Source organism: Plasmodium malariae, assembly GCF_900090045.1.
Source record: "Plasmodium malariae genome assembly, chromosome: 3".
Taxonomy (NCBI): domain Eukaryota; phylum Apicomplexa; class Aconoidasida; order Haemosporida; family Plasmodiidae; genus Plasmodium; species Plasmodium malariae.
Window position 1 is genome coordinate 1,207,649 of NC_041777.1, and position 25,316 is coordinate 1,232,964.

Here is a 25,316-nt window from a genome sequence, read left to right on the forward strand (position 1 = left end):
CAAGTTTTAATGTTTATTTTATATTTTTAAATATTTACTATAAAAATTATATTAATATTAAAAACACATTCATATGTATTAATTAATTTTTTGTAAATAAAATGCAGTTTACATTTTGGTAAACATATAATAATATTAATTCCTGTGATTATGTAAAAATAAAAAAAGTATATTTATGTTTTTAGCTTAATGTCTTATAATATGTCCAATAAAAAAATATTAAATAATATACATTTTCACACCCTATTAAAAATAAAATAAGAGAATATAACGTTTCCGATATAAAGTAATAGTTCTTAGATAGTACTATGTTTAATTTAATAATTTATATCGAATTCCTTTCTAATTAAAAATCTAATTAGAGTGTGCTTCGAATAAAATATATACCTATAGTTAATAAATTGTTATCATTTTCTTTTTTTTTAGTTTTTCGTAATAATAGACCGTTCATCATGAAAAGTTTTTTTATGACATGCTGAAAAATTTATATGAACAAATGTCCTACAAATAATAATTAATTAAATTATTTACCTCATGTGTATATATAAACGTACTATTAAAATATTATAATGTTCTCATATTTTTATTTTATTGCATAAAACATAAAATATAATAAATATTTTCCTTAACTGGATTATTAAATGTAGATTAAGCATAAAACAAAATGCATTAATTATAATATTAATAGTACTGTCTAGTAATTGATAGTACATATTTTTTTATCGATATACTTTTTTGAATATTAATATTTATGTAATTTAGAATTCATATAAAAAGTATTTAAAAAAAAATAGAAGATGCAAATTATTACAGGTCCACATATTGAACTACTAAATCAAAGGAAATATGATGAATTTGGTTTGAATAATTTATAATTTCTATAAATATGAATAGGAGTGTTGAATAATGAAGAAAAAAAAGCTAATGAAAATGTCGTAGAAAATGATTTTTCTTTTTTAATTTGGAAAATTCGTCATAATATATTTATATAACATATAGACAAAATAGAATTTCTAATAAACGTATAAAAATAGAAATATAACAAATAAAGGTAAAAAAGAAGCTTAGTTTTATATTTTAAAAATTAAATGAAAAGATAAAATAAGATATTATATAGATATGGATGAAGATAAATGAATTCCTAAAATTAAAAATTCATCTGTTTTATATTCTATACAATATATGCAGAAATATATATCGAAACAATGGATAAAGTAAGAAGTACATGCAATATAATGCTATTTTGAAGGAGTATGGTTTAAAGAGTTGAATAAGGAATATTAGATAGGAATAAATGTATGTAGTAATGACGATGATTAAAATATGTTAATGTCAATTATAAGGGGGTTATAGCATAAAGAATTTTTCGAAGAATTTCTTAACGGTAAGAGTAAAATAATAATAGAAGTATTTATAATTATATAAAATATAATATTAAGGGAATGTATAGATGAACAATATAGCAAAAGGAGAAAAGTACTTTTGATTAAAAATTCAGAAATATGAAACAAATAGAATATACCGATAAATATTATCATACGTTATATTCTATGAAAGAAATGGAGGAATCATATTAAAGGTTATGAAAATATGGAATATTAGAATATCAATCTGAAAAAAATTTTGATAATATTAGATGAATTTTGATTAGGCATAATTATGGAGAAGAATTAATTTAGTTTAAAGATGTAAATTTATCTAAAATAAACATAAAATGTAATTTATAGAAATATATTGAATACAAAGAAAGGTGTACAAAGGCACATTCATAAGAAAATCTGCAAAAGAAAGAAGATGAAGGATATAATGTGATTGCGGCTATACATTTCTTATGATAAACACAAAAGAAAATAAAAAAAAAGGAACTCTGTGGACGATAAATAATTCCTGAAGTCTATGATTTAGAAAAATCTGAAATAAATCAAAATGTACATCATAGTATTATGGTAGGAGGGGGATATATAGAATCGAAAAAATAATATATAAACGTGAAAACAGAAATATAATTACGACAAACAAGATAAAAATATATGAAGAACATTATTATATATATATTGTCAGAATTCCTAGATCAATGCAAAATTAATAAGTAGAAGAAAAACAAAGGATATTTAGTAGAAATATGAATAGGAAGGCTTTTAAAAAAAGAAATAAAACAATTGAGTGAAAGTGCAATACAAAATGAATTAAAATTGAATGGGAAAAATGATGTGTGCGGTATTATTTTACAAAAAAGAAAAAAGGAACTATAGAATAAATATATAAAAAATTATACGCATATGTTAGTTTTGATAAGAAAGAAAGAATAGTTAAATAATTTAAAGATTAAATGATCAACATATATATATATAAGAGAAAGAAGAAGATCGTTGAATATTTTATATTCCACTATTACATATACTATATCATAAATGAAACAATTAATATGGAAAGTATGGCTAGTGTATGTATTTGAGATGGAACAATGTTTTAAGAAAGAATAAATTAAACAATTGATTAAGTAATATATGTGTGAACTATATGCATATCGTAATGAATATGAAGATGATACGTTAATGAAATGTACAAAGAGTTATGTGCATAAAGAGGATATAGACTAATTACATATGTATAAAAAGAATGTTTTCATAGAAAAATTATTCGTTTGATATATGATATTTTATTAGAAAAACATATGAAATAAAAATAAAAAATGAAGAAAGAAAAATTTTTAAATCTATACATTCCAAAATTGAGCAGAATAAAATATCCTTTTAAAACGTCAAAATATTTAGATAATACGGAAAATATATAAGAGCTTTCAGGTTAAAAATAAGTAAATTAAAGAAGTTAATTGTATAATGCTGAGGAAAATTTTTGACAAATATAAATGATTGGATAAACGATGAAAAATAATTAGTTTATAATAATTTAGTGAAATTATTTAATATAAAAAAGAAGTATAAATGGAAATTTTATGTGGGAAATAAATGAAATATGTCAAAGACAAATCAGGAAGAAAATATTAAAAAGGAACCAAGAGAAGGAAATAATGCAAAAAATTGGATACATATTTATCCTAATAAAGATAAAATTAAAAAAATTATCTGGATTAATTAGAGGAATATTAATTTAGAAATAATCCTACAAATTATTCTTAGCACAAAATTATAATTTTCTAAAATTGTTATAGAAAATAAAAAGAATTCTCTCTATTTACCTTTAATATATATAATTTTTTATAGAGTATACATTTATTTATGATATAGGAATTCTGAAATATATTCTAGATAATAACAGAAAGGATGTGATATAATTAGTAAAACATGGAAAATTTCAAAAAATGTATATTTTCTCCATTTTTTAATTCTTTTTTTTTATTATTGTAATAAGTTATATTGTTATATATCAATAATAATTATATTTTTTGATATATAATATTTATAAAACTAGAATATTTAGTAGGAAAACATAAAAATAAAAATAATTATTATACTAGAAATACCTAGGACACTAGCGTATATCTATATTTTTTGTGCAATGTATAATATAAATAAATCCAAAATTTACTAATACTTAAAAGTCATAAAAAAATTTTGTTTTATTATATTAACATGTAATTACATTATATGTTGTAAATATATATGAATGAATTGAAATTATGTAATTTAATCTTAAACTAATTTTTTATGAAGGAATATTAATAAAAAGAAATAGGTATTTTTTTACTTCTGGAAGTATATAATTTAATCTTCATTTATTATTTATTGTACATATGAGAATAGTAGATATCTTTAACATGGAAAAACGTTTTAAGTTAATCATTTTTATCAAAATTTATATATATATCATTATATATTGGATATTTCATTGTTACAGTGACATGGTATGATAATAACCTTTGAATACATTTGTGTTATTCATATTATTATTGTTTTTATTTATTGATTAATATTTTTTTTTATAATGGGGGTATTTATCTATTTATATAAGAAATTTCTATATATTTTTTTAGAGCATGTTTAACATATTTTTAGGAGATAATTATGGTTTTGATAGGAAATTAGATAAACGAATTTATCGATTATTAAGTAAATGTGGAAAGGGTATTTTTTCAAATGTTGGAGATTTAGAATTAAAGATACCATTTGATATAAAAAGAAAAAAAGAAAAATTACTAACAACTGATAATGAAAAATGGGAAAAAGAAAAAAAAGAAAAATTATATAGATGTTCATTAATTAAGGATAAATTGATTAAGGAACTTATGAAAAAGAAAAGTACTATGTTTCATAAATCATATAACCATTATGAAAAAAATATAATGAACGGACTTGATGATAAGGCATTTTTTAAAAAAATGATGCTGATTAATGATAAGGATTACAAAAAATTAAAACGTAAAAAATATGGATTGCGACTTTGCTCACTTTTATTATTGTTCATATTGGTATTAATTATACCTATAGTGGATTTATCATTAGGTAATTTTAGTACTGTAGGTAAATTATTAAATACATTATGTAGTTTATTAGGATATAACGAACCACCAGTCGACTCTGCTGAATCTTCGGGATCTTTATTGTCCTCTACATGTCAACTGAAAAACCTTACAGGAATTAAAGTATTTGGTGTTCTAGTCTATTGTTTACCTATCTTAATATTGGGAATTATACTTATTCAAGGAATTTTTTATTATTATAAGAATGTTATAAAACATAAAAAATTGGGTTTTTGGAAGCGTTTAATGAATGGTAAGCAATAAGTTTATTTTTTTAAGGAAGCCTTTGAATGTTATGTACTACCTGAAATATCATTAATGACATATTAAATATAATAATTTTTTAGATTATATATATGAACCTACATATATGCAGTAATATTTATACGTAAATGTAAAAAAAGAAAGTTTTGATATTTTTTGTAAATTTGAATATTTGAAATTTTTTTAATTTGTAATTTAATGTATTCTTTCTTCTGAATTAATTATTATGGCTTAAGATATATATATATATATATCTGTTTATATGCAAATTTCAACAAATAATATATGTTTGTTTGTTAGATTTAATAAATAACACTACTTTTAATGTTATTTTATTATATTCATTTGTTAATTTACTTTTTAACTAAAAATTTTGCTGCTTTATATTTTTTATCATTTTCTACTATAAAATTATTACTTTTTAAAATTATTATGAAAAGGAATTATTACTTTAAAATTAACAATTAATGTGCCTTGTTTTGTATGTTAAGAACGATAATAATTATATTTATTGTATTTAAATTTTTTTTTTTTTTATTATAATATAGCTTTTTAAATTTTACTTTTTTTTCTTTTCTGTTAATATCATAATATGTTGGCCGAATGAATAATATATTTTAAAAAGAAAAATAAAATAAAATAAAATTTAGAATTTCTATAGTAATTTTTTTTGTGAATATAATAATTCTATAATTGTCATTTTATGCTTCATACTACATATGTAGCAGAAATTTTTATATAAATCATACTTTTTACTATATAAGTATAATTAAAAAAATTAATTTTCGTTTATTTGAATTCATTTATTAATATGAATCTGTATAATTGTTTATTTGACAAAATATATTTGTAAAATACAAAACAAAAACTAATATATCTGCTTTAAAATTGTCAATAAAAAAGTTGCTGAATAATATATTTTGGTAAATCGTATTGTTAGACTTCCTTATTTATAATTTCCATAAAATAACTTGTGTATTAATATTATAATTTATATTATTTGAAATTTTTTAAATTATAATAGTTTATGAAACATTCATATACTTATATCACTGTGATAGTTCTTTCTTTTCTTTCTAATATATGAATATTTTTTTAATTATACATGTGGAAAAAAAATAAAAACATTAAGGGAATCGATTTAAAAAATCATCATTTAGAAATAACGGTACAAATTAAATTTAATTAAGAGTTTAATTATTTAAAAATATAACACAAAAATAATAAATAGTTCTTTTATTACTTATGAAATATATATAATTATTCATAGATTGGATAGTGCATCATAAATTGAACTTTCAAAATATATTGTAAAACATAATATAAAGCTTCTTTTCATATGACAACTGAAAAGTGTGTTATATTTCACAAAATAAAAAAGGTTGTACAAGTTATTGACTATTTATCTACTTACTACAATTATTGCATTGATATAATAATTCACATTTTATAAAATAAATAACATGCTTTATTAAAGTGTAATATCTTAGGAATTATAATTATTAGTAGGAATATATCAATCAAATTAGAAGTTATTTCCCTAATATATAAAATATAGCAATAGATCTATATTCTATACGTTTTTTTATGTAAATTAAATGAGTATATAGAAATATTAATATATCATGCATCTTTTTTTACTTTAAAAAATTTATATAAAAAGAACTTGTAATAACTCGACTATATTAAATAATTAAGTTATTATTTTTTAGTATTTATAAAAGAGCTAAAAATATAGTATTTCACTGAAAGTCGTATTTTATTCACAACGTAAATTTTAAAAATGTATTATATATTTTTAAAGGTTTTATATTTTTTTTCGCGTGGTAAAATACATTTTACGTATATATATATTATTATGTTCTATGAAAAAATAATGAATAAAAATTGAAAATATACAGGTAACACTATATTTCGTTGAATATATTATACTTTATTATAAGCATAAGTCATTCTAAATAAATTACAACTTTAGAGTTTTATAGTATGGAACAAAATATTGCGTTGTTTTTATTTATTAATATTTCAACTTTTATACTATTACCTTGGATATGTTACTTTTACAATGACATGGTATTATAGTATTATTCGAAATATTTGTATTATTTATATTTTAATTGTTTATTTTTTTTAATGCTTTTTCTTAGGATAAGAATATTTTTTTATATAAAAATAAGAAATATTTACATTTTTTTTTTGTTTAGAGCTCTCTAAATGTTTATTTTGAAGAAGAATGCAAATTTTTTAGAAAATTAAATGCTAGAAATTATAGATTATTAACAAAACATAAACACGATAAGGATTCATGTATTGCAAAATTTATAGACGAAACTCCAAATAATGAAGTGAATGATAAAAGATATATATCTAATAATAAAAGAGGAACAGATGGAAAACACAAACAATCATGTAGACGTTCATTATATATTAAGGAATACGATAGAAATGTTGAGAAAAATAAATGTGTTATACCTAAAACAAAAAAATATTTCGATTTTGAAAGAAAAATATTTAAAGAACTTGATTATGAAGATTATGTTAAAAATAGCAAAATTATTGAATATATAGAATATAAAAAACTAGCACGTAAAAAACGCAGAATACGAATTGCTTTACTTTTGTTATTTATATTTATATTGATACTACCGATATTAGATCTTTCATTAGAGAAATTTACCGAGGGTGGGTTGTTGGGTTTATTATACTTGTTATATCCAACATCTGGAGGACCACCTGGAGTAGATGGGTCTTTGGTTACATTGTTAAGCAAAGATGGATGGGGTAATTTAGTAAAAATATGTGCATCAACTACGTTCATTTATGGTGTACCATTTCTTATATTTGTTGTTATATTTATATTAGGAATGGTTTACTACTATAAAAAAGTTATAAAATATGAAAATATTAAGTTAAAAAAAAGATTATGTAAGAAATAATATATATTTTTCTGTGAAGATGAATTTAACATATATAGCCATATCTTTAGTGATATACTTAACAGCCATAATAATAACTATTTTTATTTTATAATTACAGATACGTATACCAGTGTTTTTGTTGGGAAACAATAAACTTGTATGTTTTTAGACATTTTGTTAATTTGAATTTTTGACTGTTTGAATAATTTTCAATTTTTATTTTAAGGAATGACTTCTGTATATCCATTTATTTTTTCTTGATATATAAATCTTCGCTTTAAAATAGATTTTATAAATAATTTATATATATTGGCATTAAAATCAATATATAATGGAATTATTTATGTAATTTTATTGGATGGTTGCGCTTTCTATTATATTAAACATATTTTTTCCTTTTTGAAGTCTAAAATTATTATTTGCTTATGTTACCTAAAAAAATGTACTATTATAGTGATGTTAACAATGATGTGTCATTTTTTGCATTCAACGTATGTATATGAATAATATGTATTACAGTGGTACGTATATAAATTTTTTTTTTTACCAAAGAAAGAATGTTAATATTTATTCTATAAAATATATTTTATGTGGTATGTTTTATAAACGGTTCTAAAGTATAAATCTTTTTAAAAGATATAATTTTTAACATAGTCTATGTTTGAAATTATAAATATACCATGAAGTGTTGTACTTTTTTATTTATGAATTACTTAGAACTACGTACAATCTTTAGGATTCTAAATCATTACAATTAAAGGAAGTTTTTAAACTAAATGTTATAATATTTTTGTAACTAATTGTAGTTGTTACTCAATATTGCACAAATTACTTGAATTTATATTATATTGAAAATTTGTATTTACGTAATCTATATATTTTATATATTTTTTATACCATTAAAAAGATGAAATATTGGGAAATAATTAAGAAAATATTAATATATAATCTGTTGAAGTTTTTTCTAAATATCATTTATTTTGGCTTAAATAATGAAAAGGTTATATTTCTGTTCTTAATATAATATGTATTATTATTTTCGTATTTGACTGTTAATTACATTATATATAATAAATAATTTAATTAATGTGCTTTGACACAATTATCAAGTTGAAAAAAAATAAAACACTTATTTCATTAACAATATATATTACTTCTTTTATTTTTGCATGTAATTTTTTTTAATGTTTTTTTTTAAATATCTTCAATTTTAACAAGCCTTAAAATTACGTATCATAAATAGAAAAATACAAGTTTGATATTTAAGAATAATTTAAGTTCTAAATTGTTATGTGTTTCAAAAAATGTATTGAAAGAACAATTTTTTTCATTACATTTATACAAATTATACTTTGTAATGACTACATGTTATTCTCTGTTAAAGCTTCTAGCATAAGATGTATAATATATTTTTATTTAACATAAAAATAAATCTGAATTTTTGAATTTATCATATATATTTATAACGATAAAATAGCACATAAATTAATAGACCTTTAAGGTTCTTAAAATATAATTATTATATAAATCATAAATTAAAATTCAGAATAGTTATTTTTATAGTAAGACATATATATTAAATTTTGATTAAAAGTCATATTATCATCCGTAAACAAAGTTTTTTTATTTCAAAAAATATATATATTTTTTTATTTATTTTACATTACTTTTTGAATGAAAGGGGATTCCATTACCATAAATATACTTTTATAAGCATAAAACAAAATTTATATATATTGCAAACATAGTATTGCATAATAGTTTTTTTAATACACACTTAAGGCAAATTGCATATTAAATGTATCATTGAAATATTTTACTATTATAATATGCTAGTTGTTAAAAAAATATATTATAATTGTAGAGAGCCCGATGAATTAAAAAATTTTCATCATTTAAAATTTTAATATAATTATTTGTATGAAAAAAATGCAATAAGAAAAAATAAATGTTACTATAAGAATTAATCCCGATATCCTTTAAAAATTATATATTACTTCTTTTTGGTAACAAAAATATAATTAAAACTATATTTGAAGTTATAGCGTAAATTATTATATAAATACATTTTTATTATTAATCTTTCATTATAAAAAAAAAAAAAAATTAATTATATTTATACAGAAATATATATATGGAAGAAAAAAAAACAAAGTTTTAGCATAATAAATATTCACTAATATTCTTGATTATATGATCAAATTAACATCCTATTTTTTTGTATAATATAATGCTTAATAGTTTTCGTAATTTATTTTTTAATAAAATTTATATACTGCTTTGTTTATAAAATTTTATTTACCACAATTTTTCTTATGTAAAAAATTTTAACTTTTTAAATATATGTAAGTTTAAATAATGAACGCATTTAAACCATACAAAAGAAGTATCATATGTAAAAAGTTACAATAAGTACATAAATTATAATGGAGTAAAGATATATTATTTGAATTCTTACAACTTACTGTAGTAATTCAAAAAAATTATTTTAAATGTAATAAATTTTTTTTTTTTAATTATGTACATATGAAAATAAACGTACTTAATTTCTTTTTTATTTTTAATAACTTTTTTTTAATATAATAGATTTATAATTATTATCCCCAGTATTATAAATATAGAAAGAGGAAAATAAATAGGATGTAAAATAATTTTATTATTACAAGAAAATTTTATATTATACGAAAATATTAAATGATCATATTTCATCTTAAAATTATGTTTTTAATAGTATGAATTAAAATAAAATATTATATATTGTGAATTAATTTTTAAATTATACGATTTAAAAATTAGTAAAATTTTTATATTCCTAATTGTTTTTTTATCATCCCTTTATATATCTTATATATATATTTTTTTTTATTACTTTTATTTGTAATAATGTATGGATAAGAAAATTTCTGAAATTATTTAACTGCATAAAATATTTATATACTAAATTCCTTCTTATTTTTATATTAATATTTTTCATCATATATTTATGTACGTTTTGAAAAGGAATGGATAAAATTAGATAATCAAATATTTTTAAGTATTCTATTAAATAATAATAAATAGTATTTCGATTTAAATTTAAATTCTTATATTCAAAAATACTTATACAAAAATATAACGACTATTATCACAGTACGCTTAAAAATATACATAAATAAATATATTTCAGAGTAACAATAAATTCAATTTTATTAATAAAAATGGCTTATAAATGAATATGCGTTTTTTCAGATAGATATTAACGAATATTTTATATAATGAAAAATATTTTTTATAAGTTCATATATCCTTTCTATGTTTTTTATTGTCAGAACAATTAATATTATTTAACCAAAGAATGATCATATACCAAAAAGAAGTATAAAATTAGAATTGATACTTAAAAACAACGTAAAAGTTCAAAATTAGCTTCTGAATTTATATAAGTATACATTTTCTACATGTTATACTTTCTTTTAAATAAATGAAAGAATTTTATAATTGAATGAATAATTTACGTTTTTATTTCATCTTATTTAATAATATTCTTCTTCGTGATATTTTATGTTGTTATTATCTTTTATTGTATAATAAATCTTTATAGAAATTATATCAAATCAATATTAAATTTATTTTTCAATTGTAAAATATAATATGAGTTACATCAATATAAATTCGATTTATGACTTTTATAATAAAATAAAAAAATTTAAAGTAATGTTAGAAGTTTATTTTATCATCTGCAGAATTTAAGCTATAGATAATAATTTCATTTTTAAACATATAATACCACTAACATATATAATGTTGGAAAATATTAAGTCACTCATCTTTGTTAAAATACTTGCATTTCCCCTTTTAATTTGGATAAGCCATTATAACAATAATGTAGTATTTTAATATTTCTTCTTATTAATTTTTTGGGTTTTATATTATATTTTTAAAAATTGTATATTCTTAGTATATAATACAAATACTTGTAAATAATAAATATTTACTTCCTTATTTTTAGTATACCTGCTGTAAATCTATGAACAATAATAGTTTACTAGATGAGTATTCAGGTTTAACAATTAATAGACTATTATCAGGGAATTCAATGAATGTAATATCAACTGGATATACATTAGATCATAATGGTGGCACTACATTAATGGATGAAAAAATAAATATATATAAAAATGACAGAGACCATAAATTACGAAGAAAAATAATAAAAGAAATTTTATTAAAAGCAGAGGAAAGGAATAAATTAGTTAAGAAAAAAAAATCTTCTTTATATAAGAGTATTGATGAATATCTTGAAAAAAAAATACCCATCGAATTATGTTTAATAGATAAAACTCAGAATAACAAGAAAATTGATAAATAGAATTCAAATAGGATGCTAAATGAAGAGATATTTTAAAATATTAAGCCACCTTTTGTAATCTTATAGTCAGGATTAGTACTTTTATCAATATATGTTCTTTTTATGGAACTAGTAATTGGAAGAGAAACAGGATTAGTTGTAATAGATAACATATTATATGCAGTACCACCACTAATTTCAGGAGTTTTATTTTTTGTTGCAGCTTTAGTTGTATTAGGTATTAATTATACTTTAAAAAAAATTGAAAAATTTAATACAAAAAAGCGAATTAAATCTAAAATTTACTATAATGTTGTTAATTCCTATGGTAAAAAAATATTCAATATAGAAGGATAAACTATGCAGTATAATTAGAAACAAAACATGAATAGGATATGCACATAATCTTATTAAATTTCAAAAATTCTTATGAATATGCATAACTATTTTGATATATGTTATAGAAATATGTATTTAAATCCTCAGTTTTACTGTTTTATTTTTAAATGTTGTATTTTAAGGAATTGATTGAATTATGTATTCTGGAATAATATATATATGTGCATTTAATTATACTTATACATGAAGTGTAAATACTATGCGTAAAATTAACATAAAATGTGAATTTACTATTGTTTCATCAAATTGTCAGGAAAATTCACGTTGTTAATCCTAAATACTGGATATAATACTTATTCATTTATTTTACGTTTTTAGTCGAAAATGATTATTTAGATACCTAATTAAAAAAAATGTATTATTTCTTTTAAATTAATTTTAAATGTCTTATTTTGTGCTTGATAAGAAAAAGGACCGTTATTTTTTTTTTTTTTTTGTAGAAAGCAAATATAATAAATTTTTATGAAAAACTGTTTTATGATAAATGTATTATAAAATATATTTAAAATAAAAAAGTTTTTAAGGTGTTTAAAATTTTCAATAACATGAATATAAAAATACATACATGTAATAAAAAACCAAAGTTCTTACGAATTAATTAAGGTTTATTATTATATGTGAGTATTATAAATTAATGTAACTAAATTCTCTCCAAGCTCATTTAATATTCAAATTTATTTAAATTATGTTTTTAATCTAATTTACTAAGGGCTAATTAATAATATATTATGAAGAATGTTATATATATATATACTATATTTTTACTTTTTAGTTAACGTTATATATTGCAATGTGTTATTAAAATATTTAATTTTATGTATATAATATATAAGAATTAATTATTTTTTATCCATATATATATATCTTTATATACTGTAAAATATTATATATGAAAATTATTGTTAATAACAGAAATAATTGTATTTTACAGTGCAAATTTTAACTAAAAATACTGTGGACATTTATGGTTATTGTATATAATATCTTTTAATGGGATAAAATATATATAATAGAAAATTTATTGTAACGTTTTTCTTTCTTTATTTTTAATATAATATATTGTATTTATTTACGTACCATAATTTACAAATTAAAATAAATATAAATATATATATTTATATTATATAAAACAATAAAAATAATAATACAAATTAGAGAAATATAACAAAATTAAGTAGTGTATTGGAATTGCTTAAAATTATGAATCATATTCAGAGAAATTTTTATGTATGAATTTATTATTACTATAAATAGTTACGAAATATATAATTGATTACAAAATAATTATGAGAAAATTTTTATTTTATTTTTTTTATATGAACATGCCAATGTTTCAATAATGTAGATTTGTTTCTATAATACCTTTTTATATATTATTATTTTGAATTTGATATTAAACACTATAAAAAACACCTCGTATATAAATTAACATCTAAATTTATAAATATATTTTAAAATTCATGATAAAAAGTAATTATGTGTAGAAATTAAAATGAGTGTATATTCTGAAATTTCTAATTACAGATGAGAAGGTACTTAAAAATTTTATACGTTGAAAAACGGGAACTCCTAGTTATAAAATAACATGTGTATAGTAAAGTGTATATAATTAGTTCTATAGTAACTATTAAAGTTGAATTCTATAATAGACCTGATGTGAAGAACTATCCTTTAATTTTATTAATTTTTGCATATTATCATTTTAACTACTATAATACATATGCAAATATTATTGTTTTTGACATTGTATAAAGTAAAAATGAAATACAGAAATATAAATTCTATTTGTTACTATTATGATTTACTTTAGAGAAATAATTATAATTATATAAGGACTTTATATATTTTTTTCATTTATCATATATCTTTTTTTTATACTCCTTAGATGTCATAAATATAAAAGGGTATTAAGGGATCAAGAAAAAAATTAAGACAATTATTTCAGAAAAACATATTTATGATTTATTAAATAATATATAGTAGTCTTCCTATGTAAATACGAGTAACAACAGAATTCATATTTCTTATTTTCATGCATACAACTCCTTACAACTATGACACGTATAATATCCACTATTTGAAGAAAACAACGTTAAAATTGTTGTATGTAGGATTAAATTTTTAATTCTAATTAATTAAGAGGAAACAAATATTAATATAAATTTAAAATATCGTTATAAATAAAAAATGTATATTATTTTTATCTTTTGAATAATGTTAATATTTTAAGATTTTTCTTTTTTATATATGTAATAAAGTTATAGGTGATATTTTTAATACTTCTGTTACTTTTTCTCTTTTTGTAGTTTTCAATACTTATGAATTAAACTTTACTTCATGATATTGTATATGAAAATCAACATTTTTGTGTAATATAAGGCTATATGTTAAAGTTTCAGAATTATACATTTTATATACCAAAGAAAGTTTTTTGAATAAGTGGAATTTGTTTTTCCTATTCGTACAGTAGTGTTATATTTATGGTAACATTTTCTGTTGATAAATTTTATATCATTATTTCTGTAATTTTTATGCACAACTGTTTTTTTTTAATATTTAGTTTATCTTATTTATTAATAAATTTTATATTCATGTAAGCTTTACAACATTGAGGATTAAATATTCTATGAAAATAATATTGTGTGTAATTTTTTATCTTTAAGGATACCCCTGAGAATGATAACCTATATTATGAAAACTTCCTTCATAATTTCTATTTATATCCTCATGCACATTGTATAAGGATCCTCTTGTTTCTTCTTGATCTTCATTAACTTCAATCATTTTTTTCCTTTGTGAAAGACTATGTAACCATGATTTCAATGGAGTAAACTGTATGAAAAAAAAAAAATATGTATATTTACTTAAAAATATAACTTTTTGTGTCTTGTAATTATTTGTGGAAATTAATTATACGATGTGTAGTAAAATATCCATATATTTATGTATAATTTTTATTAACTTTATATAACAAAAATAAAGTCATTGTTCCTAGTAACGTGATAGCTGTAGTTATGCTAGCAACAAATATATAATCTGTGTTTGTAGGGGGTAAAATGTATGGTAATCTAGGACAAGGATTTACAGTGCTCATTTTATTATCATATGCTTTCTTGAAATTGATTAACTCCTCACAAAAAGCGTCATTACTATTTTTTTGACATTTGTCATAATGTTCAGTATAAAAGTTGTAACATTCTTGAATTTTATTACAGTAACCGCCATTAGATATGCCATTTGTGCCATCATATTTGTGAAAAGCATCATAATAACTATATAGTTGTTTAAGGTTTTTTAAAATATCAGAATTAATCGTTTTTATTTCGTCCTTGCATATATTATTTATTTTGGACGAAAGAACTATATATTGTTCAAGCCAAGTAGGCTTCTTAGTATATTTTTCATCTGAATTTATCCGGTAATTCAAGTATTTACAACGTTTCGGGTCATAAGAATTATAATATTGCTTTATTTCAATTAAATATCTACCAATATCTTGACAGGGAGAGATAAAGGTCTGATCAGTATCAGTAATAAAATTAAAATTTTCAGGGCTACAATACCTTCCAGGATTACCCCCACTACCTTTGCTATTCTGAGTATCTGAGAGTGTTTGTTCAAATTCTTTTTTATATTGAAGAAATAATGTCACGGTATTCTCCTAAAAATAAAAAGAATATAATAATAATATTTTAATAAGAAAAATGATATTTCAATTAAATAGATTTATATATCATTTCTAGAACAATGTATCCTTTGACACAATAATATATATAATTATAAAATAAAAATAAATTTACCTTTTCTTCTGTAGTTCCTGGTGTCATTTTATATATGTATACGTGAATTAAGTAACTAAAATTAAATTTATGTAATATTAATATTTATATAAAAGAAAAAAAGTATATATATGTTTATATGTGGTGTATTCCTTTTTTTTATACATAGAATTTAAAAAAAAAAAAATACTTAGGAAAATTTCTTCTTTAATTTATATTAATATTAGAATCAGTTGTTTGCACGTAGTAAAATATAAGACAAACGCTTTTAACTTATAAAATAATATTTTTTTTAAAAAACAATGTTATTTTATTCTGAATAAAAAAAATTATAGAGAAAAATACACTTCCCTATTTTTTTATTCATTTAATGCTTATATAATTAAACTGATATATATTACAAAAAATAAATTAATTTTAGTTCATTCTCATATAAATTTCCTATAATACTGAAATAACGATTTAGAAATTCGTTTTGGCTTTTTAAAATGTTATAAACAGACAAATATTAACTACTTATAATGTATAGAATTTTCTTTTTTATTTTATAACTTTTTTTTTTATTGTTAAGATAATAACTTTCATAATATTTCAATTAATATTTATAATAAGATATTACAGTGTATATATTGGTTAAGAAACTGAACTTTAACAATATTACTAAAATTATAATTTAATTAAATGAAATAGAAATTTAACTATAATGTATTATATTACATGAAAATAAGTATTAATCTGTTAAATTCAAAATATAGCTACTGATAAAATTTGTTTTTATGATAAATATAATATTCCATAACTAAACTATATCGTTTAATTATAAAAAAATCTGTCAATTGTCTTAATCCTATAATATGTAAAAGTCAAAGTTTTACTTTCTTCCTGAGAAATTTCGGTGTGGTATAATATATATCTGTATTCAATATATAAATGTATGCAGAAAAACTAAGAATTTTTATACTATAAATTAATTATAGTTATATATTAAAGAAAAAAAGAAAAATTTAATAATTATCCTGACTTATTTAATGAAACTTATTATTGAAATCATTTGTACTTGTAGCATTACAAAAATAGAGTTTAATACGTTAATCAAAATTTATCATTATAAGCTACAGAGCATACAACCTATTAGTAATCATTTTTATGATAGATGTTTTTATTTTTATATATAATAAAATAGCTTCAAAAGTTAATATTATAATATTTTCCAATGTTGTTTTTCTCTTATATTTTATTTATGAATAATATATTTCAAAATGATTCAACAACGTAATAACATTTAATGCGACGTACTTAGAAAATAATAATAAAAATTTTCTATTTTTTTATATATAATATTGTTCTAAAATATCCAAGATTCATATATATTTAGTGTGATATATAAATTATAAGTTATATCTTTACTGTACTAATATATTTAATACATAATCATATATATTTTAAAAAAAATATAAAATGTTATAAAAAAAAAATTATTTCTATTATTATTTCATATATGTAATTAATTGTCTTTTTCTTCATGAACGATGTAGAAGTTATAATAGTACTATAATTATTATAACTGTTAAAATAAATATTGATTAAATTTATTTTACAATGGATATTCTTTGGTTCATATTTTATTTTTTTATTTATAATATTAAAATATCTTTTTTTAATTTTTACATAAGCGTTTCAATTAATATAGTTACATAGTTATCATGGAGTGATATATATTTCAAAAAATTACGGTTTTGTTATTTGAACTTTGTATTAAATCATAAATATGTTTATAAGTTTATGTATGTTAATATTCTTTTATAATATTTAATATAATTTTAACTTGAAATATGTTTATATTATTATAATTAAATTAAATAAATTATTAAGTTCATATATCAAATATAAAAATTAAAAGAAATCCTACATATTAATATTATTGTACTATATACTCAATATTATCTAAATATAAAAGTGATATATATCTTATATTATAAAATTTAAAAGTATTTTTTTTAAAATTGCCTTTTTTATATAAAATTAATATACTTTAAAAGAACTATATATTTATTATTTGCCATATAAAATAAGAATATTTAAATTAATTTTAATTTATTAAAAATTTTCGAAATATAAATAATGTTAATATTAATAATAAATAAAAATAATTATTTTCTGAAAAATATATTATTGATATACTATAATATATATGTTTTGTGTAGTATGAGGATATTATATTACAAATTAGAATTTACATTCCAACTAGGATTGTGTGACTTGATCATAATACTTAAAATTAATTCAGAATAGTATATTTTTTATTTTTGTTCTTAATATTATTACTGCATTAATTATATAATTTAAAAAATAAACAAAATGTTGTTATTAGAGTTTTTACTCAATAGAAATCGGCAAACAAAAATTTATAATTTACTTATTTTTTATGGTATACGAATAAAGTAAAAAATTATTATGAATCAAAATGGTTTATCTGTTTTAAATAATAGATCTACTATTCGTGTATGTTATAAATATATATATGCATATACGTATAATTTATAAAATAATATAAAAAAGAATAAGAAGAAATAATCTTATTAACTAGATATTAAAGAAAAGTATTATTCTGTAATTACAAAAAAGAGAAAAAGAAGAATTATTGAAAGTCAAAATTTATAAACACCCTTCAAAACTCAAAAAGGAAGTATCAAAATATTTTTTATTAATATAATAAAAATAAAAATAGATATTTAATTGAAAGGAAAAAAATAAAAATATATGATATTTTTTGAAATTTCTTTGAAATAATCTTATTCTCTTTCATTTGTACTTCGTTTTAAAAAAGTGTTGAAATTTATCAATTTAGTACTGTTTAACTTATATACTTTTTTATAATTATATTTTATATCTTTGATTTTATTAAAATGTTAATAAATTATAATGTATAAAAAAAGAGACCAATAAACCATAAGAATCGTTTCTAATTATTGGTTTATATCCTTTTTTAAAAGTTAATAATATATACATATTATTGTAAAAACTTATGTATCCAGAATAATTTCATTATTATTTCATTTTAGTCATTTTAATAATTTCATTGATATTTTAAATATATTTTAATAAAACTTGTATAAACAAAGGTAAAAAATACTTTAATGATATTAATGTACATATATATATATGATCATTTTTCATTTAAGCCACAATATTTGTTGAGAAAAAAAATTAAATTCTTTATTAAGAGATTGAAATTTTATATATGTTTTTTCCATTTTGAGAATATATAGATAACTCAAGAGAAAAATTATTATATATATAACAGTTAAAGTATTATAAATTTATAATAAATGAGAACTATTAATATGAGAACATTTATTAGGGCATAGAGATTAACATTTTTTTATGGAATATATGATTTACTTTTTTATAAGATAAAATATATGTGGCATATAATAAACTTTTCATATATTTTAACATCATTTTTCTTTAATGAAAAGATTTACTATATCAATTAAAACATTAATTTCCAAATAATGCGAATACTTATAGGTTACAGAATAATTTTCTTTTCAAAAATGAAGAATATTGTATAGTTATATTTAATAGAATAAAATATAATCATATAAATTTATGTCATAATATTATATTAATTCAAAAATAGTGTTAAAATTTATTTATTTTGCTCTTTTTTATTATTCAAAATATTATTTTTTTCTAAGTTTAATATTTTGGAACATGCAAATATCAATTTTTATTTTTTTTTAATATATATAATATATTCTTACTAATTTTATTGAATAGAGCATTAATATAATGTTATAATGAATATTTTTTCAGAAAGAAAAAAAATTCTATATAATAATAATATATTTTAAGTGTCTGAGTTTCAAACTTCAAATTTCATGTCGCTTTTTTTCTTCTTTATTACATATTACTTTACATTCTACTTCTTTATTTTTTAGAGGTATTACAAAATTTAAATAACGTTTGTTTTTAGCTGTATTTCATCTTAAATAAATTTTGGTTGTATTCGTATGAATTTATGAAATGTGTTTTTCTGCTATATCATGGGATTTTTTGATTGTTCCATCATTAACTATAGAATTTGCATATATGTCATTTTCTCTTCTCCAGTCTTCTATCTCATTCCTGAAATTTTTATTTTCTATATGTGCATGTAATTCCTTATTTCTTTTATTTTCTATATCATTGTTATTATATTCAATTATATTTTCTGTAATTTCTTGTTTGTTACCTGAATATACTTCTGCCTTCCATTCGTTTATTGAACTATCCAAGTATGATTTCCTATTATTAAAATTTACCTCTTTTGTACATTCTTCTAATATCGACATAAGCACAAGGATACACAGCTTTGTCAATAATTTTTTTTTTATATATTTATATAATTCTTTATAATTTTCTTTGTTCTGCAATTCTTCTATATTTATTAATGATATATAATTTATGGTTTCTTCACTTACACATTCTTCTGATATACTCTGCAACTTCTCTGTTAATACCTTAAGCCATTCCTGTTCCAAATACTGTTCTATAATATTACAGTTTTCTGATATCCATTGTTTCCATAGATCTTTCTCTATTTCTAAGAATGGAATTTTTCGATTTTCATTAGAAGATTTCTTTTTTAATTTTTCAATTTCTTGTATATAAGCGAGTTCTTTTTTCCATTCGTTTTTCAAATTATTATACCAGTCTTCTTTTTTCAATTTTGCAAAAAGATATCTATGTCTTTCTACCCATTTATTCCATAGAATATTTTGTTTTTTAATATCATTGCTACTTTTAATATTTTCTTTTATTAGATCATTATCTGTTAAATTAGGATTGGTTCTATAATTCTCTTTTGCTAACTTATCTATACATATTTCTAAGAATGCTTCTTTGTTGTTTTCCCAGTCTTCATTTCTGCATTCTTCAAGTACTTTCTTATGTACTTCTATTATGGTATTGGATCTGTCTTTTTGTCGCTTTGACGAATTTACATTTTTTGTAAGTTCATTTATTTTAATTGTTTTTATGATTTCTTCATCATCATATATAGGGTTTACTAAATGATCATCTGTAAAATGTTTACTTTTATTGTTAGAAAATGAAGGTACCAGTAATCTCAGAAATTTCACCTGTTTTCTTCTTATTTTCTTTTTTTGTTTGAACAATCCTATTAAAGCGTACTATAATATAAAAAATAGATATTTATAAAGTAAATTATAACAGTAAACAAATCATTACCATATTTCTAATTGTTAAGATCTATTTTACTTTAGTAAAAAGGGAAAATAAAATAACACATAGGAAACTTATTAGAATAGGAGATATATATGAATTAATTGTATGGTATTTTGAATCTGTAATGGTATTTTAAATGTATATGTTATATATTGCAGTTATTTAAAAAATAGAAGAATAAGTAGCATTAATGGTACATATAGTTTTAATTGGCTCATTATAATTTGAAAAACCTGAGGCAGAGGCTGATACTTCAGGAGACAACTGAGGAGATTCAGGGGAATGATGTGATAGTGACCCTTGAGGATCTGGATCTTGCGGTGCATTAAGATCTGGTGGTAATGTACCCTTAGATTGAAGTTGCAGTGGCGTTTCTAAAAATACATTTTGTTCAGTTAGAATATTTTGAATTTCTTCAGTATTACTTTGCGTACCTGAAGATTCCTTTGACAGAAATTCTTGAGGTTCAGATTCTAATGCTTGCTTAACAACTTGATCAATATTAGTACCGCGTAAAATGTTAGAAAATTTTTTTTCTCTCCGTTTTATTATATACATACGAAACCGTAATTTTTTTAGAGATAATAAATAGAATTCGGTATTTATCCTGATTCTTATTATGCCCACAAAAATTTACATTCTTTTTACAAAAGATGCACATAATTATATAATATATAGTGAAAAAATTAAAATAAGAATAAAAAATTTATTTATAAAGGTAAGCTTATATTTACTATTGCACAACCTCAAATAATAATGGGAGTTTAAGTATAGTATAATAATAAAAATGAAATAGTAAAAATAAAAAGGATCATTTAACAAAATAAAACTTCTATTTAATGAATTTTCAGTGAACAAAATTTTTTACAGGTACAATATATACTACTAAGTTATTTTTATTATTATTCATATAATTATTTCCATAATTTAATTAGGAAAAAATCATTCATTTTTAAAAAGAAAAAAAAAATTTTACGAGCTACAATTTTTACGAATATTTATATGTGTAACCATAATGTACAGTTATATATAATTATAGATTAAGAATTATGAAAGACCTAAAAAAAATTGTAATAGGAAAATGTAATGAAAGAACTTATATAATACTGTTAGAAGTAATGTATAAAATGTAATCATATATATTAAGAGAGAAATCATTTAGGTATATAAAAATAAAATGGAATTCATGTTTTATATTAACAAGTATTAACATTAAGTATAACAAATTATATTAATGTGAAATACTAAAATTTTGTTTACGTACTGCAAAATATACATATAAAATAGAATTATAAATACTAAAATTAATAAAAAAGGATATATTAAAAAAAATAAATAATAATATATTTAATATAGTACATGTGATAATTGTGGTTAATAATGGTTTCCTTTCTTCATATACTAATATATAAGATAAAGATTTATTCGATAATTTATTTTAATAACTCCATAAAATTAATACTGTAAAATAGTGGTGACAAACCCCTTATAAGTAGAGTACGTAATATGTTAGTAATGTTCACTATAATTATAATATAGTCAAATAAATTATTAGTTTTATATATATTTCTGAAAAATATCAATTATACAAAATTTATTTTAATTATATTTTATTTAAATATTTTTATCCTTAATTTTATAAAAATTTTATATAAGACAGTGCACTACATTCTCAATAAATATGTAGTTATAATAATAATTTAAATAAATTAATTTTAGGCGTATATCATTTTTATTAAATTAAAAATTATTAAAGTTTATTTTTTTAAGGATTCAGTTAATCTCTATAAAAATATTAAACATTTACTTTTAATAGAATTAATAAGTTGTTGCTATATATATTGATGTTATTAATTAAAGTTTCATAAAATGTATTTTAAGAACTTTGAAAATTATAAAAGCATAATATTTATAAGTATAAAGTAGAGAGATATAAAAGATAAATATATATATCAAGGAAATAGGTCTATATATTAAATGTAAAATGGATATTTTTAAATTATTTTTTTACACATAATCATTCCAAAATTTAATATTACATATTATATAAATATTTCATTAAATATATTTAAAGACAAATATAGCATGAATTTATATATTATTAATAATTTCTTAACTTTAATATTTGCAACGAAATTATAAGTAATTAAACAGACAAAGTATTTTGTCAGATTAATTATAAATATATAATTACATATTTCAGAGAAGAATTTCTTATAATAATATATGTAAAAAAATTATTTTGTCATTAATATATACCCAAAAATCCTTATAAAAAAAATTATATAAATGTATATATGAAATAATTTCTGAATATGTATATTAAAATAAACGTTATCCTACTTGATATATGTAATTAAGTGGTGTAACATTTAAGTAAGTTAGAAAATTTTAAAATATCGTTATTCTTATTTATTCTTTTGTTATATATATCTTATAAATACTATATCATATTTATAAATGTTACTTTTACATGAAAATAATTATGTTAATATAGTTTATATCTCAAAAAAAAATTGAAAAAAAATTAAAAGAATATAATTACTATATACTTTTTTAAATATTTAATATAACATAAGAAAAATACTAATTTCTAATGTGATATATATATAAAAAATTATTTAAAAAAAATGTTTTTTCTTTTATTTCTAATATTCCAGGAATTAACCCATCTTTAAAAATGACATCTATGCTAGAGGTTTATATACTTTTTAATAATACATTATATTTAATATTCATTGAATAATATTTGTTTTTTTAAATAAATACATTAATAAAATTATTCTGAGTAATAATATTTTCCCATTATTTGTAATTTTTTTTTTTTTTTTAATTCTAAGAAAAGTCATTTAGATTTATTATCTTCAAGAGATTATAGAGGTTTTGAATCATCAGGGGTCTATTATTGTTACGATGAAGAAGATAAAATTAAACCATTTAAATCTCAATTAAATAGTTACAAAGATATTAAGAGTGTTGAAGATAAGATTCTACATGCTTTATGTTTCATATCTTTTTCTAATAATGATAATAAGTGTAATGAACAATGTCATAGTTTGTACTACTGGATAGGTAATAAATTATTTAATACATTATCAAATGAAGGTTCGTTCTCAGATATTATTAAAGTATTTGAAAATTGTTCAGAAAAAATTGCTGGAAGGGATAAGTGCAAGTGTGATTTTTTTGGAAGTATTAGTAAGGAGGAGTTTAATAAAATGAAGATTGTGTATGAATATTGTAAATATCATGATACTATTGAGGGAACTCTTAAGTTTCATAGTAATTTGTGTGATAGTGCATCTAAAGTATACCTTGATCAAGCTACCAATACATATAATGAAGTGTATGAAATCTGTAATTCATCCAGTTCTAAGGGTTACTGTGCAGTACTTAAGAAACATGTTCCTGAATGTTTTAGGAATAAGCTACGTACTTTGAAGTATGAAATAAAAGAATATCATTCAGAATCTAGTGATTTGAAAAGAATAGATGATCATTTTCCTGGTGGAACGACACCTACAACTGGTCAATCTACTTATAATATATCTCAAATTTTAATGTTGGTTGCTTTTCCTCTTGCAGGAATTTTATTTATTAGCTTTATTCTATATAAGGTAAATAGAAATAAAGAATATAAATATAAGTATTCTAATTTACTAATATATATTTATCTTTAATAAAGAAAAAAATAATAAATATTTATTTAATAATTCTAATATAAACTTCTTATATGAATCGCTTTAAAATAGTTTACTCCAATTGTCTCCTGGATAAATACAAAATTAATAAGGAAAAAATTAATTAGACGTAGTCTAGATGATAGTCATAAACATGAATTAACAGAATACATGTCTACACATGCATTATCAAATTTAAGGAGAAGAAAAGTAAATATAGCCTATCACCCTGCGTGA

At 19.3% G+C, this 25,316-nt stretch overlaps 4 protein-coding genes and 2 pseudogenes across 4 annotated transcripts, besides 2 other annotated features; 4 read left to right on the top strand and 2 right to left on the bottom strand.

Annotated features, from left to right (window-relative positions):
- Nucleotides 1–3,754: 3,754 nt before the first annotated feature.
- PmUG01_03033900 (Plasmodium exported protein, unknown function) lies at nt 3,755–4,744 on the top strand (the record flags this gene model as incomplete). The annotated part of the gene is made up of 2 exons (XM_029003079.1): nt 3,755–3,865; nt 3,995–4,744. 2 exons carry the CDS (start codon nt 3,755–3,757, stop codon nt 4,742–4,744), a joined length of 861 nt encoding a protein of 286 aa, XP_028859548.1.
- Nucleotides 4,745–6,730: 1,986 nt separating this feature from the next.
- On the top strand, nt 6,731–7,680 carry PmUG01_03034000 (fam-l protein; the record flags this gene model as incomplete). The annotated part of the gene is made up of 2 exons (XM_029003080.1): nt 6,731–6,817; nt 6,949–7,680. 2 exons carry the CDS (start codon nt 6,731–6,733, stop codon nt 7,678–7,680), a joined length of 819 nt encoding a protein of 272 aa, XP_028859549.1.
- A 3,762-nt stretch (nt 7,681–11,442) lies between these two features.
- On the top strand, nt 11,443–12,346 carry PmUG01_03034100 (annotated as a pseudogene).
- Nucleotides 11,443–12,346: a sequence feature (Plasmodium exported protein, unknown function, pseudogene).
- A 2,700-nt stretch (nt 12,347–15,046) lies between these two features.
- PmUG01_03034200 (PIR protein) lies at nt 15,047–16,215 on the bottom strand (the record flags this gene model as incomplete). The annotated part of the gene is made up of 3 exons (XM_029003081.1): nt 15,047–15,220; nt 15,351–16,049; nt 16,189–16,215. 3 exons carry the CDS (start codon nt 16,213–16,215, stop codon nt 15,047–15,049), a joined length of 900 nt encoding a protein of 299 aa, XP_028859550.1.
- Nucleotides 16,216–20,189: 3,974 nt separating this feature from the next.
- PmUG01_03034300 lies at nt 20,190–21,957 on the bottom strand (annotated as a pseudogene).
- Nucleotides 20,190–21,957: a sequence feature (STP1 protein).
- Nucleotides 21,958–24,079: 2,122 nt separating this feature from the next.
- PmUG01_03034400 (PIR protein) lies at nt 24,080–25,316 on the top strand (the record flags this gene model as incomplete). The annotated part of the gene is made up of 3 exons (XM_029003082.1): nt 24,080–24,097; nt 24,240–25,016; nt 25,152–25,316. The coding sequence occupies 3 exons, from the start codon at nt 24,080–24,082 to the stop codon at nt 25,314–25,316; spliced, it is 960 nt and encodes a 319-aa protein (XP_028859551.1).